The sequence below is a fragment of the Anser brachyrhynchus genome (assembly GCF_964034855.1).
Source record: "Anser brachyrhynchus genome assembly, chromosome: 3".
NCBI classification, from domain to species: Eukaryota; Metazoa; Chordata; class Aves; order Anseriformes; family Anatidae; genus Anser; species Anser brachyrhynchus.
In genome coordinates this window covers 70,763,136-70,780,927 of record NC_137696.1, presented here as the reverse complement: position 1 = coordinate 70,780,927, position 17,792 = coordinate 70,763,136, and the positions used below count along the sequence as shown (strand labels likewise).

The 17,792-nt window shown below is 35.2% G+C and overlaps 1 protein-coding gene across 3 annotated transcripts in view; it reads right to left on the bottom strand.

Annotated features, from left to right (window-relative positions):
* Positions 1 to 17,792, bottom strand: part of TRDN (triadin) — a 243,231-nt gene that overhangs the window by 36,896 nt on the left and 188,543 nt on the right. For all 3 annotated transcript variants that reach the window (XM_080588349.1, XM_080588347.1, XM_080588348.1), the window contains 3 exons: positions 16,993 to 17,022; positions 4,638 to 4,664; positions 3,480 to 3,527 (listed from right to left, as the gene is read on the bottom strand). In XM_080588349.1, the coding sequence (XP_080444475.1) occupies positions 3,480 to 3,527; positions 4,638 to 4,664; positions 16,993 to 17,022 (105 nt within the window). The remainder of the gene's footprint in view (positions 1 to 3,479; positions 3,528 to 4,637; positions 4,665 to 16,992; positions 17,023 to 17,792) is intronic.

Sequence of the window (17,792 nt, the reverse complement as noted above, 5' to 3'; positions counted from 1 at the left end):
ACAGAATAAAAAGACATTTATCATGAGGCAATAGACAGAGAAACAGTCTTGCTGCACGGTCTGTGTTTTTCATCCATAACACTGCAGCATGAAGCAAAGCAACAGTGCACATGTGAACTGGAAAACATACAGCAATAGTTTTATTTATTTATATATTTATTTATTTGCTTTGTTTCTGGTAGGAAATCAGTACTGATGGGGGAAAAATGCAGGGAGGGATAAAGCTCCATTTATATCGATCTTTTCTATTCTTTGGAAACAAAATATAGCTCTGCATTGCTATGCTTTACAGTTGTCATCTGGTAGGTGGTGATTTAATTTCTCTTCACTCATATTAAGTTAAGGGCTTTTTTTCTCCTTACTCAGCTATCGTTATTGTCAACTTCTTATGAAAACAGTGAATTAAAAAATCTCATCTCCGTTTCATGGCTGTCTGTGAAAGTAGAAATGTTGTTATAGCACAACCAGCAGCTTGAAAATGCAACTTGTTGAGATAAAGTATTCTCTTTCTGCTCTTAGATGAGCTTTAACATATTAGCAATGCATTTCACTAATTTAGATTGGGATATTAAGATTTCCATATACCAATAAACAACAACAACAACAAACTCCCAAGGACTGCTGACTTAAACATAGGCCCTGTAATATCTGCTGGATTAATGACAAGTAAAACTCAACAAGTTCGTGTCTTCTCTTTCTTTGGGTATTATTCCTGCTCTTTTCAACACCAAATAGGATATTCTTGCTTTTTCTAATTCTGGTGAGAATTTACATCAATGCTTACCCTGTACCTCTAGGAATCGACCAAACAAGTCATTGAGTGGATGGTAAGTCTGATCCATTTAAAAGTAAGAGAGGGAGTTTCTTTTCAAAACAAATTCATTTCTGAAAACAGAGTATCTTGAACAGACCTGAGGACTTGCATTCATCTGGAAATAAACACAATAATTCTTCAGTATTCTCTCACCTACCTATTCTGCAACTTAACTGTACAGTAACCATTGATCTACTGATTCCCCTGGAGAACACCCTGAAGGCTGCAGCTTGTCTTCTCCTGGCAGATCTACAGGAGGTGACTGTATAGCTTTTTGTCTGAGTGCCTAGCAATTAGTTGTAACCAGAAGAAAGACTGAAGGATCACATCAGCAAAACTTAAGAACACTCTACACGGGAACACACTTCAAGAAATCAGGAGGTTTCACAGAATCATTTCAGTTCACTGAAATTTCTGTATGGAGAAAAGCAGTGAAAACAACAACAACAACAAAACATCTGATGTGAATGATACATAGCATTTTGACAAGAAAAGAAGAAATACTTCATGTTTTCATTTTATAATATGGTTTTACATCTCTTACTTTTTATATTTAATATATTATGAGGAATACAGCAAATAAATAAACAAATAAATAAATTGATGACCTCATAAAGCTACAGAAAATCCTCTATCTTTTTTTGTGAATATTTCTGAAAAATTCAGATTTTGTTCTGATTTTAAATATGACCAAAGTTCACAGCCCTGAAATATTTCGTTGGAGAGAATTTCTTTCTTCTGCAGAGCTCTAGTTTTGCAGCACTACTGGCATTAATATTAATTTTTGTTTTGATGTATCTAATTTAAATAGAAAAATTATAAAGCTGTAAACATTTCTCTGTGTATTTCAGGCAGTTTCAGAAGAATTACAGCAGGAAAGAATCCTCCTGCTTTACTTGCTCCCCTCCACCTCCAAATCCCTTTTTAATTTCCCTACAGGATCAATATATTTTCTGAGATTCTTAGTTTCTCAGTCACATGATACTCCTAAATCTGATGGCAGGATGCATAGAAATGAAAGTTTGAAGCTGCTTTGATTCAAGGTGAAAAAGAAGGCCACTGCTTTGTGCGGAATGAGGCTTTTGTAATTCAGTCTGCTAACTCAAGAGCACTCATTGGCACACAGCAGGCAGAAGCATTATTACCACCTGTGCCTGCAGATTAATACTTCCAGTCATCAAACTCAAAACAGCCACTGCTCCCCAAAGCAACCGTTAATCACCTGAGAAGAGATCTTTTACACTAAAGGAAATTTAGCAAATTTTTTTTAATTATATTTTTATTTTTATTTTTTTCTTCAAGCATTTAAATTCCAAGGGCTTTAATCTGGAATATACTGTACTAGAGCAAACTCCTAATCAGCCTGAGGTACAGGCTTTGGGACAAGATGCTCTGATGTTTGCAAGTGCCTTGCAATGGAAATTTATTTTCATGCTAGTATCTGGATCAAAACAGGCTAATCGTGCAGCTAGACGTGGTTTCATTGTGCTGGGAGGGTGAGTAGTCATGCCACCTGCCTAGGTGACCCACAGATAGGCTGTTGCTGACCCCTGTCATCATGCACAGAGCTGGACAGGGTGGCTTCCTCAGTTGGGCATTCCTGCCTCAGCCAGACCCCCTTGCACCTACCTCCTGGCTGAAGCACTCTGCTAGATCTAAATATATATAAAGCTGAGGAGTATTGCTTTTTTTTTTTTTTTTTTTTTTTTCGCGTTGACTCCCAAACAGCAATACAACTTCACAAAATCAGCTTTTCAAGGCTTTCAGGAAACCTCAAATTGTCTATGAAATATTTAACTTGCAAGTAGTTTGTTTTCATGTTATAATAACAAATGAGAAAAACGGTAAATGTGTAGAAGAAATTGATATTTAAAAAAAAAATCAGGAAAAAGGAATGATGCAAAACGATTCTGTCTGCTTAACATTGAACATTGCTGTCAGTGCTGACAGCATTCAGTAAGACTGCTCAGGAGCCGTGTAAGCAGAGCATCAATAGATGAGGATTTCTATGAGGATATCCTCTTGGCCTTGTTTCTTTAAACCAGACCAAACTTCAGATCCCCTTCTTCCTCCTCAAGAAGTATGAAGAGTCACAAAGCCCTGGTTTGAAGGGGGACCCCGTCCATATCACTGCGGCCAATTATAGTTGGTTATTTACAGTTACCTGAATGCATACTCAACCCAAGATTTTTTGAATTGTCCAGCTCTTGTTCTTCTGAGACCCATAATCTAGAGGCTGCCTTTGATCTGGCTATCATATACCCTTGGGGGATAGTAGTTCCAACTTTATGATGAGACTCACTTCATGTTACATCTAGTTTACAGAAAAAGTTGAGATGGGATAATTTCAAATAATCTTCTTGATGTACTAAAAGGCAGCACTGACCCCCCTTTCCAAGCACTGAAAAATGGGAGAATTGTTTCTGACAATGTTTTATAAGTCATACTGCACTAATGAGAGAGAGTCACAGAAGCTATGAAAAACTGTCAAAGTCTAATCCTTTTACATAAATTTCACACTTATTTTTGTTCCTTTCCCAATCCAATTTTGAAAAAGCCAACGACACAAAGCACAAAGCTCAAGGAAGTCTCCCAGTTTTGCACACCACACAAATCCTTTTTGAATGGAGCCAGGAATAACTGGAAATTATATTACCAAACATACCTGGCTTCATCTGAGAGATAGGTTTTTCATGTTTGATATGTGCAGGTTCTGCAAATGAGAAGAACCACCATGTTAGAGGGCTTCTTAATTCTTAGATTTTAAAAATAATAATAATAAAAAATCTTTATGCTTTTAAAAGATGACTTTGCATTCTGTATTAACATTAGACTTGATTTTTGATAAATACATTTCTTGGGAAAAGGTTTTAGTTTTTTAAGAAAATCTTTCTCAAAATGAAAGTAATGCCAAATAAAAAGTGATTTTTGACTTTTTGTGTTGCCTAAGAAATTGAAAAATTCCTTTTTAAAAAATGAATAAAATATAAATTTAAAAAAATTGAAATGCTGCTACTACTAGTTTTGATTGATACCACCTCTCTACTATATAAAACATTTCTCCTTAATGCTTAATACAGGAATTATGGAAGCATTATTATTATTATTATTATTATTATTATTTAGAAGTGTGGTAGTCTCATATAGAATGGAAAACAAAAATTTAGTATATTGTTTAAATAAAAAATAGCTTTTCATATTCCTCTGTTAGCCTGGAACCAATTTTTCTGGATTCCATTTATATGTTGTAAAGCAATAAAAATTATAAATATTATATTGTATTACAATATAAACTGCATGTAATTTTGTGCTATCTAAAAATAGTGATATCCAAAAAACAAAACAAAACAAAACAAAACAAAAAAACCCCAACATTATGGCATAGACAAGCTCTGGAATTTCGGAGGAAATATTAAAAACACTTTTCATGATGTTTCATTCTGATTTACAGCAGCTACGTGTAAATTGTGTAGCAGGTCAGAGCGGCAGCAGACCAAGAGGTAAATTCCTCCATTGTATGGATCAGAGCCCAGGCCAAGGAATAGCACAGGCCCTTCCTGCTCCGTGTCCCCCACAATTTTTTTCCAGTGAGATGCTTTCATGGAGGCAGAAGGCACAGGTTGGTCTTACCCAAACCTGAACTGGAAAGGGGTTTCCGCACACTTTGGGACCTGTGAAACACACGTAGTCCTGCATTACAGTCACTGAAAGCCAGTTTCACAGATCAAAATCTCATCTTCAGCTGCTAAAACGATGAAAATGTAAAAAAGTACCTTCCTCCTAAATGTTGAAGTAACAGTATTCTTAAATAACTTTTACTTACTGTGTTCATGAGTTTTCTCTGAAGTGCCTAGAAACAAATGAAAAAAGAGTACTTTAATACTTGCATGACTAAAATGTAAGATTTAATGCATTTATTCATTACATTTGTAGAGAGATTAAAAAAAAAAAAAAAACCTTCAGTGAACTCTGTATTAAAATCTTTAACAGTTAACATATTCTTGTTTATACTACCCACCCCAGCCACTTAACATGACACTTCAGGAACACAAACACCTCAAATTCCTCATTGAGCTGGCATTTGATACAACTACTTCTGACAAACCTCTACGTCTCCTCGGTGACCTGAGTTGCCCTCCCTAAATGGTGACCTAGTATATACTTGACCTTGGGCAATGATACTGCTAAGTGAGGTGCCTGTTATGAGATGGTGCAAGTTCAGATGAATGAAGAAGTAACACCTAAGTTAAACTAAACCAGACCTCATAAGAGGCCCTGACAAGTGCGCTTGCCCCAGTAAGGTCAGTGAGCTTCAGATAGATAAGTTACATTCTAAGGAGCAGAAAGAGATATCTGAAAACATTATTAGGGAACATCTGAACAAAAAGAATCAGCACCTCAGAACTATAGTTTTAAACTTTGTGTAATTTCATATATATTTTTGTTTTCCATGGACTATAAGAGAACATTTGTCAGTTAAAGAGAGAGCTCAGGGAGCCATGCCCAGTGCTATTACTGGTGCTCCAGAAGGAAACCCAATGCCCAGGCCCAGTTCACCAGCTGGATTTTTCTTTTTAACTTTTGCAAGGAAGGTATTTTTCAGGACATGAAGACTCTGACACCCATATATAACAGCCTGCCATGTGTGTAAGAGCAGTCCCCCAGGAGATGCAGCAGTGCAGGGGATGAGCTACCTTTGCAGGCCCAGACACGAGAGCCACACGTCTGCACTGAGCTGCTGGGCAGCGATGCACTGAGCTCCTCAGCTCCCACGCAGGACAGAAAGTAAAGAGCTGCTGTGCAGATGGCTTTATGTTTTGTTTGCTTCTCCCGCAGGGGAAAGCTGCTCTTATTTTATATGCAGTCTCTGTTTAATCCCAGTTGTCACTGTGACGTAAGGAGACAATAGCTGGGGATGGCATGCAGAACAAAGTAAAAATAATGGAACAGTTTTTGGGGTAGTAGAGAATAAAGATACAAATTAGCTGGATATGCTGGCTCATAAGCTTAGATAAATTCTGTTGTAGCGGAGTATCTGTGAAATATCTCTGAAATTTGGAGAGGTGATTCTCTGTATCATGTCAAAAGACTTTGTGAGATATGCTCACCTAGCTACAGGTTCCAATTTACTAAAAGAAATTCATAGCAAATATATATATAAAAAATAAAATAAATCTGAACTTCAGGAACTGTTATAATGACTTATATCACTGTATCATGTTACACTTTCAAAAACTACCTACAATGACAGAGGTAAGCCAGAGGTAGGCCCAGCCTTCTTTTCCTGGTATAACAGCAAATACAGATAAAAACAAATCAGAGAATTTTCTACTACATGTTTTGATGAAAAATTATGATCTAGAATTAAAAGTTTTTGCAGGATAAGCCAGCTATGCTAAAACATAGCATATGTATAAACATTTGTTTTGCTAAATATGCTATGATTTCAGTCAGTTCAACATGAATCCTATCCTTCTGCCGTGTCATATTATCTCATCAAAGATGTCATTTAAACAACTTATGAAGGAAACAAAAACCCCAAAATGGAATCCCAAGAACCTTAGCTCCTTTTTTTTGCAGTATCACAATTGTCTGTAACACAGATACTCTGATTATTAACTGACAATGAAAATGGGAAGAAGATAAATGCTAAATGTCAATGACCTAGTCAGATTTCTAGAATGTTTATTTACATTTTATGTGGTATTTAACTTAAAGAATGAGAAATGAAAGGCTGTGTTCTGCTGCTCTCACTCATCTCATGTATTATCTTGCACTGAAAGTGAAGCAGTTCTATTCAAATGTTGTGCTTAAATGTTTCTTTATACAGTGCCTAGATAAGCTGTGAAATGCCATGCTACAAAATGTGCGGATGTTGAAAATTTCCATAATTTCAGAAAGTGAATATGCAAATTGAAGAAACAACTACCAAGCACTGTTAAACATGAAGATGCCATTTCTGGCTTAGGAAGTGTCTGAGCTGAGATCATGGGAGGTCATGAGGCTCTGCTATGTGACTGTTTTTGTCCTGTACTCTTCCCTAGGTGTTCAGTGTTTTGGGTTTTGGATTAGATGAACTCTTGTTATCACTTCAGATAATTGTTTTGATGTCACTACTTGTTGCCTTGATAACTCCTTGGTTTTCATAATGTTAGAAAAATCGGTCCTAAGTAAGTACTGTATCTTCATTTGTTTAACACTTAAGCCATATTAGAGGAGGAAAATATTCAGATATGAACCTAATGAAAACAGATGAAGTTTTGATGAAATACTTGAAGCTCTATGAGATCTGAACTTGATCAATGGAATTATCAGAAAACCTCAGAAAAACATTTCTGAAATTCCTTTTGTGTCATTCTAAATTAATCGTGGTGACTTGGGCTTGGTGGTTATCTTGCTGTTTTTCACATTTGCTTCAAGTTTTCTTTGACTCTTGCCTGCTATTCTGAATGCCAGAAGGGTATTAATTATGTACGGCATGTTTTTGTAAATTAGCTTCAGATATGGGTTCAGAATAGAAATCCTCTTTTTTATTGAACCACAAATCAGTGAGGCTAAAGGCAGAAGATGCTTTTTGGTTTTTGGTTATAACTTGTCTATTTTCCATCTGGATAACAGTCATTTGATGTTTAGACAACAAATATATTTATAAGTGTGCATGGTCTGTAAGGAAAGAATATGTTGTGCAGGAAGTGAAAGCAACATCAGAACTATTTCTTTTAGTGAAAAATAACAAAATAATAATACATTATGTAGCTGACGAAATTATATTTTATCATGTAGTTATACTATAAATAAGAAATTTATTCTCCATTAGACTAAATTAGAGCTTGGTTCCCCAAAGATGGAAGAGAGCACAAGGACACTTCAATGGGATACGTACTGGGTGTTAGATGAATACAGATGTGATATTAATCTATAAAAAAATTACAGGCCAAATGAGCAATCAAGATCAACACGAGTCTTTCAATGGAATTCTCAAGATTTGTGCCTATATCTTCACTGTTATACATTGTGACAAAGATGAGATTTTGTTTCTCTTACACAGGCTAGATAAAACTATTCTTCCTTAAAATCAGCTATAGACAACATAACAAATGGGCTCTTAGACAATCTAACAGATATTCTTCTTTCAAAGTTCATTGGGAATGCTGTGGTCTTCAAGAACTTAAGATGTTACCTCATTCTGCCAATCACGAATGCACTTTTAATTTGAGGTTGAAGGAAATAGTTTTATTCTAGTCAAGTGCAAGGATTTTCAGACTGTGGAACAACTGTATTATCAAAATGACAAGCAGAATAAAATATATTCTTTACATTTGGCAAGTTCAGAAGGTCTCAGATGATAAAAATTTTGGAAAACAATAAAAATATCATGCAAAGGGATTCATCAGGGCATATCACCATTCAAGAGCAGTAGGGGCCTTTGTAAAGTACTTGCCTCCCTACTCTTTGTCACTTATGGGAGCAATCTAAAGTTCACGCAAGATTTCTAGATCAGCAGGCCTGATCTGCCATATCTCCACACGTCTCCTTCTCAAGTCCTGCTGGTTGGTTAAGCAGCTGGCATACTGTGCAGAAAAAATAGCCCAATGAATATATGTTTAAAAAAATGACTCTTCACAGAACAGGTTAGTTGCAGTAAGGTTCCTGTAAAGAACCTTGTGCTAGATTAGGACATTGCCTTGACAGTGTACGGCCAATAGTTACCTTAAGGAAGGGTCAAAGTAAAGAAAGTATGAAGTGCCTTTTTAGTGATGGTGGTGGCATAAACAGAGGGAGCTGGTGTGTGATTATTCTAAACTGAAAGCTATGTAAGCCACAAGGCTTACAGAATCTCTTAATTTCATACCGAGTCCATTTGACATTTTTGCTTTATTTTAAACCTAGCATTCTCCAGGGTATCCGTCCAAGTTTCTACACATTATGGAACTACCATCCCACATTAACAAGAGTTACGAAATATTAAGTGATTCGTTAATTTTATCTGTAAGAATTGCAAGAAAGCAGAGAAATTGGACTTCCAGCAAGTGCTCTGTACTAGTGGGAGTGTTTGTCTTGGTCTGTGCAGCACCACAGACTTCCTTGGACCACTGTTTCAGCATGACTTATGAGGATAGTGGTGACAATAAGGTAAATGGTTAAGGTACGCCCTCCTAAAATGCCATGGTTTGCCAGTATAATTAATAATTAACCCCTACTATTAGAGCTTGTAGGGTATTCATCTGAAACAGACTGGTTTTTTTGTTTTGTTTTTTTTTATTGCTGCCTTCCACCAAAAGCTGGCAGTCTGTTCTCCCAGTCCCTTCTGCCTTATTTCTTTTACCAGAGTAGTCTGTTGCAGGATATATGCCTTCATGCAGTTAGCATGTTTGTGTCCTCACTGTTTGATTTGTCATTGACCTTGGGGCTGCATAGTGAAGAATGAGCTGACTCTTGGTTTTGGGGGATTTTGCTGCTGTTGTCTAGAACAACTTGTTTTGTTTTGTTTTTAAGATTTATTTTTAACTGGCAATTCAAGACTACTTTATATAACTGCGAAAAACAAAAAGTAGTTCACAGAGAGGAAAACTTTAGCATGGGGTAAATATAATAGAAGTAGCAAAGAAATACAGACATTTGCAACATTTTAAAATGATTTTTAATGAGAGGAATTGCTTCAACTTGAATCTGAGATGCATGCCTATAGGGAGCATCACTAATGATCCCAATCTTTCTCTGTTTCCCAGTTTGTCAGTTAAACAATAGAAATGCACTGGGAAATGTAAGTCTTGTTGAAAGAGCAATCTCGTTTGATAGCACTAAAAGTTAATGCCTTTAAAGTACTATAAGTCTTAAAATCCCAGGAGGTCAAATCTTCCATCGACGGAGCTGGAAAGAATAAAATTTCAGTCAAATGTAGATGAGGTACATATGCTGTATTAATGCATTTCATCTTTAGGCACGTGGGGTGAAAGGCCTGAAGAGCTTCCTCTCAATATCATCCTCAGCTTCTGACGTTTTCATGTGCTCTTCCCTGAAATTATGGGATGGGAACATACAGATCAGGGAGAATATGCTTAACAAGCCTTTATTCTTAGTAATATCTGTTTCATGTTTGCATATAGTTAAGGCAAAACATAGCAAAGCTCAGGCCATACAAGTTATTCCAACACAAATTATTGGCATATAAATGGTAATTGAATGAAATCGGGCAGATTGAAGTATGTAGGATGTTAGAATGATGTCATTTTTTTTTCTCAATATTAACACTAATTTGTGCAAAAATAGTGTTGTTCACCATTCTAGATAAACAACTGGAGCCAAAAAAACCCACCTCTTGATATTATTAATACTAATTAATATTTGAATATCTGTTTCATAATGGCTGTTATTTGTGAAAGGAGCCAAGCTAATTCCCTGGGTCTAGACTCCATGCAAATATCTTGAATATGATCTTATTTGTTAAGCTTCTTAACAATGATTGTAAAAGTATCTATGTAAAGTATAAGAATGGCTGACCATTCTTATATATGAATTCATATATGTTATTAAATAAATGTATAATAATGTTCATTAAGACAACAATAAAATGGCCTCATTGAAATCTAGAAAAGAAGGATATTGGAGAAGAGATTAATTGATATTAGAAGTAGAAAATAATAAAAAAGCAATTAGCTTTTGAAAAGATGGACTTTTTCTGGTGTGTTATCCATATTAATATGGTGATTAAAGCAGAGGACTAATGGCTAGCTTCTACAGGCAGAATATCCTGAGCCATCTTCTTTTCTTGTGAAATGCTGCTGATCACTGTTTTTCTTTAATTACAACTTTGCAAGAGCAAAATACCTCTAAGTATTCATTTGCAGCTATCTTTGCACAGGGCAATAAAGGAGTATTTTATCCTGTGGAGAAATTTGTAGCCAATTAACCATGTGTTATATGGATATCCAGGTGTTTCAGCATATTATGCTGATCGACAAATGAAAGAGTTGCTGACGATGCCAATATCCATGTTACACCTAACTTATAGTAACAACACAGGTCACCAATTACACAGAGCACTCTTTCTTCAGAAATCACAGCTGTTGCATAATCATTAAAATACTATTTTAAGTATCTCCACTTATTGGAAGCAGGGGCTGAATAAATTACTCTTGTACTTTAACACAAGTTACAATCATAACTGTAATTGAAATGCTATGCAAGATCTATCAATGTGAATTGTTTTGCGGGTTTGCCATTAAATAAGACACACACAAAAAAAGTGTAATCTCAATTTTACCTTGAAGGGATTACAAAGGTGTAACCAATGGCAGGGTTTAGATTAAATTCTGCTGTATTTTTGTGGGTATTTTAAATATAAATAAATAAATGTAAGTTAGCATCATTAATTTTATGTGCCTTATCTTAATAATGAATACAATAAAAATGAAGTGTTAGGATGCTAACCATGGATTTTGCAGCTTAATGCTAAATATAATTATTTGCATTAAGCCTTTGTCTAAGTACAATAACCGTAGATATTCAATCTACTATTAAGACCAATAAATGACTGCCTTCTTTTGCTCACCTTTCTTCTCTTTTGATGTTAGGTTCTTAAAAAAGAAAAATTAAAGTTTTGAAGAAGGTTGTTGAAGTCACAAACAACAAACTATAACAAACTATCATGATGTTTATTGCAGTATGTTTTTTTATTTTTATTTTTTATTTTTTTTACTAGACCTAAACTCTATGCTTTGTTTTGGCCAAGTCAGAAATATGGGTATCTCCAAGGGGCAATTCTTTGCATCCTGACAGACATCTAAGACAGACAGATGAATGACTCTCTGAAGATGCTTACTTTTCTCCTATAACTTTAAAATGAGAGTTAATAGCTTCAACTTATATGACTAACTTTAGATATCTAAATTTGTATGAGGTAAAACCTCTTAATTGTTACCTCATCTGAGGATCTAAAAAGTGCTTTAAATTTATGAATTCAGGGAAAATGCAGCATATGGATTGGTCTTGAGCCCAGTGCACTCATCATTCTTTTGACTACTTCCTACTTTCATTGAATGGGTACTCCGAAAAGTGTGTCCTAGTCATGTTTTATTCTAACTGAAATATCTGCAACATGGAAAGTACAGGAACCCAATCCATTAAGATTTGGCCATCACTTAACAGAAGTTGTGTATTTGAGCATTAAGTCTCACATAACCATGCAAAAATGTACATTACTTATTTATATCCTCTAACATAGCTGAGGCAAGGTAAACAGAGGTCAACCAAATTTCAGCTAATTGATGTAGATTTTTCAGACCATTTTCTATATTTCATGAATATTCCACATTCATTAATATTCCTTGAAAATGCCTAGGTTTTGCTGTTTCAGCAGGGGAAGTCAAAGTCTACGAATGTATAACCATGGTTGTTTAATAAATAAAAAATATCTTTAGGCAGGAGTGGATTTACAATTAAGAGTACATTGCCTGTAGCTTAAGGATCCTGTAAAGTGTTCTTCAATATAATAAAGACACTGCTATTTTGTTTATGATTCCAGAGGGCAATGCTAACTACTGGCTCACAGGTCCTTTGGGCTCCATCTCGTGGCTAATTCAATGACTGTTAACTTTTGAGGGAGATTCCTACCTCGAAGGAGTCAAAATAGCACTGAGAAGTTAAACAACATAGTTGTTTGTTTTATCTTCCCATATATAATAACTTCTATTTTTTTTCCTCTGTTTAGGAATATACTGTTAGGGGTCTGTGTAATACATTTTGCAGTTATAGAATTAGGTAGTCTAATTTCTTACCATTGAGGCACTGTAGAAAACTACATACTGTAGATGTGGTTCGTATTGCACTAGTGGCATTTGCAGCTGGACAGAAATCCCAAGCTGCCATGGAGATTTGTTTTATTAATAAGGAGGCTACCTTTTTTTTTTTTTTTCTTTTTTTTTCTTTTCTGGTCATAACCAAAGCTAAGCAATTCTGAAAGACAGTACTGCTCAGTTCTTTTTCAGTTTGACAAACATTTTGATTTTTCTGTATATTGCAAAGAGATACTTATGTGCCTTGGTCAGTTTATAGCACACTGCATAGAGGGCAGCAGTTTCCAAGTGATGGATAGTGTCCCATTACTAGGAGTAATTGAAAGAAGTTGTCCTTTACTGGATTGGCAAAAATCTGTAGTTTGGAGCTAAAATGTATATGCTTTACCTATTTTCTAGATTTGTTTGGTATTAGCTGCACTTAGACTATATGTATTTTTTTACATCATGATGTGTTTATTGGGAAAAAGTCAAAATGTGATCATGCATACTTTCTTGTCAATTTTCTATTGATGAATATTGTCAACTGAATGTAGGTTTGGCTTTCTAAAAGCTGTTAAATGAATTTAAGAGCAAGCTGCCAGAGCAATAATGTTGAAAATCAGAACTGGAGTCATGGTATTGTCTACTGGCAAATAGCTTCAGCATCTCACTAACTTACAAGTGCTCATAACATCTAACTAGACAGTCTGTAAGAAATGAGACTCCCAGCAGACAACTAGCCTAACTGCCTCAGAAGCAAGATGGAATTCTTTCATTCATTAGCTGTAGGGATCCTATGGAAATGGACTTCCTGGCAGCTCATGTTCCTGATCCATGTTATACAGTGACATGGCTCTTACATTTATGCATGTGGATGTGTAATCCACTGGAATTATGTGATGGTTAAATCCTGTTTGGCTTCTCCAGACATTTTTCACTAGAATCACAGAAGTAATGAATCTTCAGGCAAGCTTTCCTAACTTTCCAGACTGACCCAGAGAGAGAATTTACTACACTTGTTAAGGTTGCTTGCTTGACATCCCCATCTCAGTCCATGAACTCTTCAGTCAGAAATCAATAAGGTATGGGAACTATGAACTGAAATGAGAAAGTCCATTTCAAGAAGAATTAGGAAACCTTAAAATTGACTTTAAATTGGCTCCATTTTTCACAAAGCACTTTTGGAACACTGTAATTAGGAAACATTTTTTGAAATATAAAAGTTCTGTTTTGGTTTACTATATTAACATTATATATATATATTTTTTTTTCCATAAAAAGGGCACTTAAAACTGAAAACTGATGAAATATTTTGGTTTGAAAGTTCTGTTTATCATTTTCTTGAGGTGTTCTGGAGCTGATGGGCTTTATATCACCTCGCTGGTATCTGCTTCTATTCTAATTCATTTGAATCCTGACTTGTAGTTGTGTGTCTGTGTGTGTGTGTGTACTAGCAGCAAAATTTGCTCTTGGGGATTTTAGGAAATGCCTTCCTCACGCAAAGGGTTGCTGCCTCTTGCCCTTTAGAAACTGACAACTCTTTACACATTCCTATGACAGTTCCTGTATCCCACACATGTTTAAATAAAGCATAACATGACGCTGGGAGCTGAAGCTGACTGTTTTCTAGGACTTCAGTCTCAAAGTCTTAGAAACCTAACCTTTCAAATAGAAGTGATTAATACATAAGTTTCATGCATAAATTGTGCCTCACTGTTCCTTGTTAGAATCACTCACATTTGGAGAAATCAATGAAATATGTAAGCTTTCTCCATCTTAATTCTGTTTTTTTCTGTTGCTATCAAACCCCTTTATGTCTGATTTATGCTATATGCAGAATGTACCGTTGATAGAAAGTGTCATTCCATCTTCATCTCTTCTCTTTTTATGATGGCTTGTCACTCTGTATTGCTCATTAGTCTTGCTTTGCTAGATAAGGGGTGTGGATTTGAATAAGATGGAATAATTGGAGAAAGCTTCATAGACAGTACAGTGTCTGTGTGCTGCATGATTCACATAAGAAATGAAAAAGTGGTATTTGAACTGTGCGTGCTACTAGAACAACGTATTTTGGATAATGAGCCAGTCAATTTAGAGCACTGCCTGGCTACTTCTATTATTTTTTTGCAGCTGGGCAAAAAATTCTGTATCCTTAAGCAAAACCAGCAAACTTTGCCTCCTTTTATTGCAAGTCAGAGGAATACACATGCAACATGTAGCAATTTTTGATAACAGAAAAAGCAAAAATAAATAAAAACTGACAATATTGGGAGTTATGCAATATTTTCTGTGTGGGGGCCACAGAGGGTGTGAAGCTACTTGTAAAAGTCAAAGCACAGTATGTTTACTTTTGGGAAGAGGCCTGGTTACTTCTCTCCCTTTGTCCAGTTTAGAACCTATCTATTGAAAACAGGAACCTCAAAGAATGGACAGTTTTCCTTAGTTACTAGAAAATATCGGACTGGCATGTTTTCCACTAAAATCACAATCTTCCTCGCTGAAAATGTTGGTCTTGGAAAACCGGTGGGAGGTTTAATCAAAATAAAATAAAATAAAAATAAAATAAAATAAAATAAAATAAAACAAAACAAAATAAAATATTAATAAATTATTAAATTATGGTATGATTAGAAGAATGACCAAAGCTGACTTTTTATTCCCTTCACACCTCTATGTTTCTGTGAAGAAGGTTCATGGTAACTAGCAGTGCTTGAAAGTATCCTACTGTACTTGCTGGCAAAATCCTCTCAACAAATTAAGAAATTAGAAGAAGTATTTAATTTTTTATTTTTTTTAGTGGAAAATTTATTTAAAAAAATGGAAAAATTCATCCAAATTCAAAGAATATTCATTAGAAATGTAATTTTAAATCTTTTTTTGGGGGGGGAAGTTTATGGTTAAGGAGGAAAAAAGTCTTAACCAAGAGCAAGCAGTAGGTATTTCAAACAAATCCTCTTCATGTTCTTCTAAGTCAGTGGTCAAGCCTAACCAGTGATAAGGCTCACTGACATAGCACCCTTCCACAGTTAGTAGTTTCCTCACTACTTTCTTTTCATTAAGGATGTAACAGTCCATGTGCTAAGTTCAAGACTGTGAACACAGAAAGCATTTTGATGTCTGAAAACCAATGACTGTTAAGTGTAGCTGCCAGTTTTCCGATTCTTTTTGCTTCGTGAGCTACCTTTCATGCCTCAGTTGCTACAAATTAATCTTTGGACAAGATATACTGCTTGATATCTGTTAAGCACAGTTGTTTTTGATAACCAAAATGAATTTTATTACTCTGTTAAACACATGAGGTGAAATTTTGGCTCCAATGGAGTGGATGGGAATTTTGCCGCTAACATCAACACAGCCAAGATTTCACCCATGAGCTGTTAAAAGAGTTGAGACTTTTTTTTTTTTCCAGTTCAGTTAATGACTCTGTATAGGAATAAAAGAAAAAAAAAAAAAAGGATTTAAAATGTCTTTATGAATAGACAGCTAATCTTGGCCTCATTGTTGAACTCTGTGAGTCGCAGGATTTTCAAGCCCTTTTGAAACAACAAAAGAACCCAAAATAAAAAAAAAAATCAAAAAAAAAAATCAGTAAACTTCAGAAATACTCAATGCTAAATCCCAAATAATTATCTGAAATCTATGGAGAAGTTCTGGGATTGTTGCCAGTTTAATGTGCAACACGAGGCTCATTAAACAAATAATCAATAAAGTCAAATATTAAAGAAAATATCATCTTAATGCTAGTATTTCATTATTTTTTTCAATTGAAATTAAATAAATTGTAAAAAATTGTAAAAAAAAAAAAAATTGTAAAAAAATTGTAAAAAATGTTTCAACTTAGTCAATCTTATTCTGAAAGACAATGCTATAAAAATTGATATTTAGGGTCCGATAAATACAGTATATTTATCTTTACACATTTTAATTACTGTTCTAGGTTCTGTTTCAGGATTAAATTTTCTAACACTCTGCTAAAATACCAAAGAGTGACAAAGAGTGGCAAAGCTTACATTCATGTTACATGCATATCTGAAAAGAGGAAATTAAATGCAGTAAAGAAAGCACATTCTGCAAAGAGCAAGTTGTCAGGTCAGCATGCATGGTGCACTGGAAGTTTTGTTCTCTTTCACAAATCTTAACATCATAACAAAAGCCTTTCATTTTCTTCCCAATCAGAACGATGAAGTGTTTGATACTGGGCTGTGTTGGCCTGTGGTAAAAAGGAGCTAACAATACTGGAAATGACAACTGTGTTATCACAGTCGGAGTAGATAAAGCTGGCTGATGGTAGCACATGAGGTGGTGTATGTCATTGCAATTGTATCACTGAATGAAAGAAACATTTCTCACAGCAGTCAGAGCCTGAAAGACACTTCAGACAAGGTAAAATAATTGATTTACCTTTCTTCTCCCCTTCCTTTTTCACCGCAGCTGAAATGGAAACAAAAATACTATATTTTCACAACTGAAGTTAATAACATGTAGTATTGGTAAAAATAAATACCTATGTATGAGACTTGCTTGTAGGTATCTTAAAACCTACATATATTATGAAATATAGGAATAGATTTCTTTGGCAGATGAAGAAACTGATGATTAGAAATTTGAAGTGTTTCCTCACAGACACACAGCACTGTTATTAATGAGAGCAAAATCTAGCTTTCTAGATTCTCACACTTAAGTCACAAAATCATTGACCCTTCCAGACACTAATAATGGGACATAAGAGGCACAGCATAAATAAACAAGAAAGATAGTCTGGGCTGGGAAGGCATGAATTGGTAAGGGGAGACTGGAAGAAAGTTATGAAGCATCTGTTTTAAAGAATATTATTATTATTATTTTAAATTAAAGCTTGTTGTTGCAAACAAATACATAAAATAAGTAAAACAAAACCAAACCAAACCAAACAACAACAACAAACACCTGAAGTCATGTTTGTTTTTCTAAGTTTCTGCCTAAGATGAGGAATTACAAGATCTGGGAAGGAAGATTGGACACAGACTGGAAGCAAACTGCTGCATACCTCCCAGGATAAGCAACTGGGAATCAGTTCCCCAGAGCAAGCTGTGCTGTGTGAGCACTATTCAATTTCTAGGCACAAAATCAAAGTCCCCCAAAATCTCAACATGGGATTCCAATTGTGCATGGCATGTGTCTGCAGGGGATATTGTAAAAATGTATCATTTTATTAACAGGAC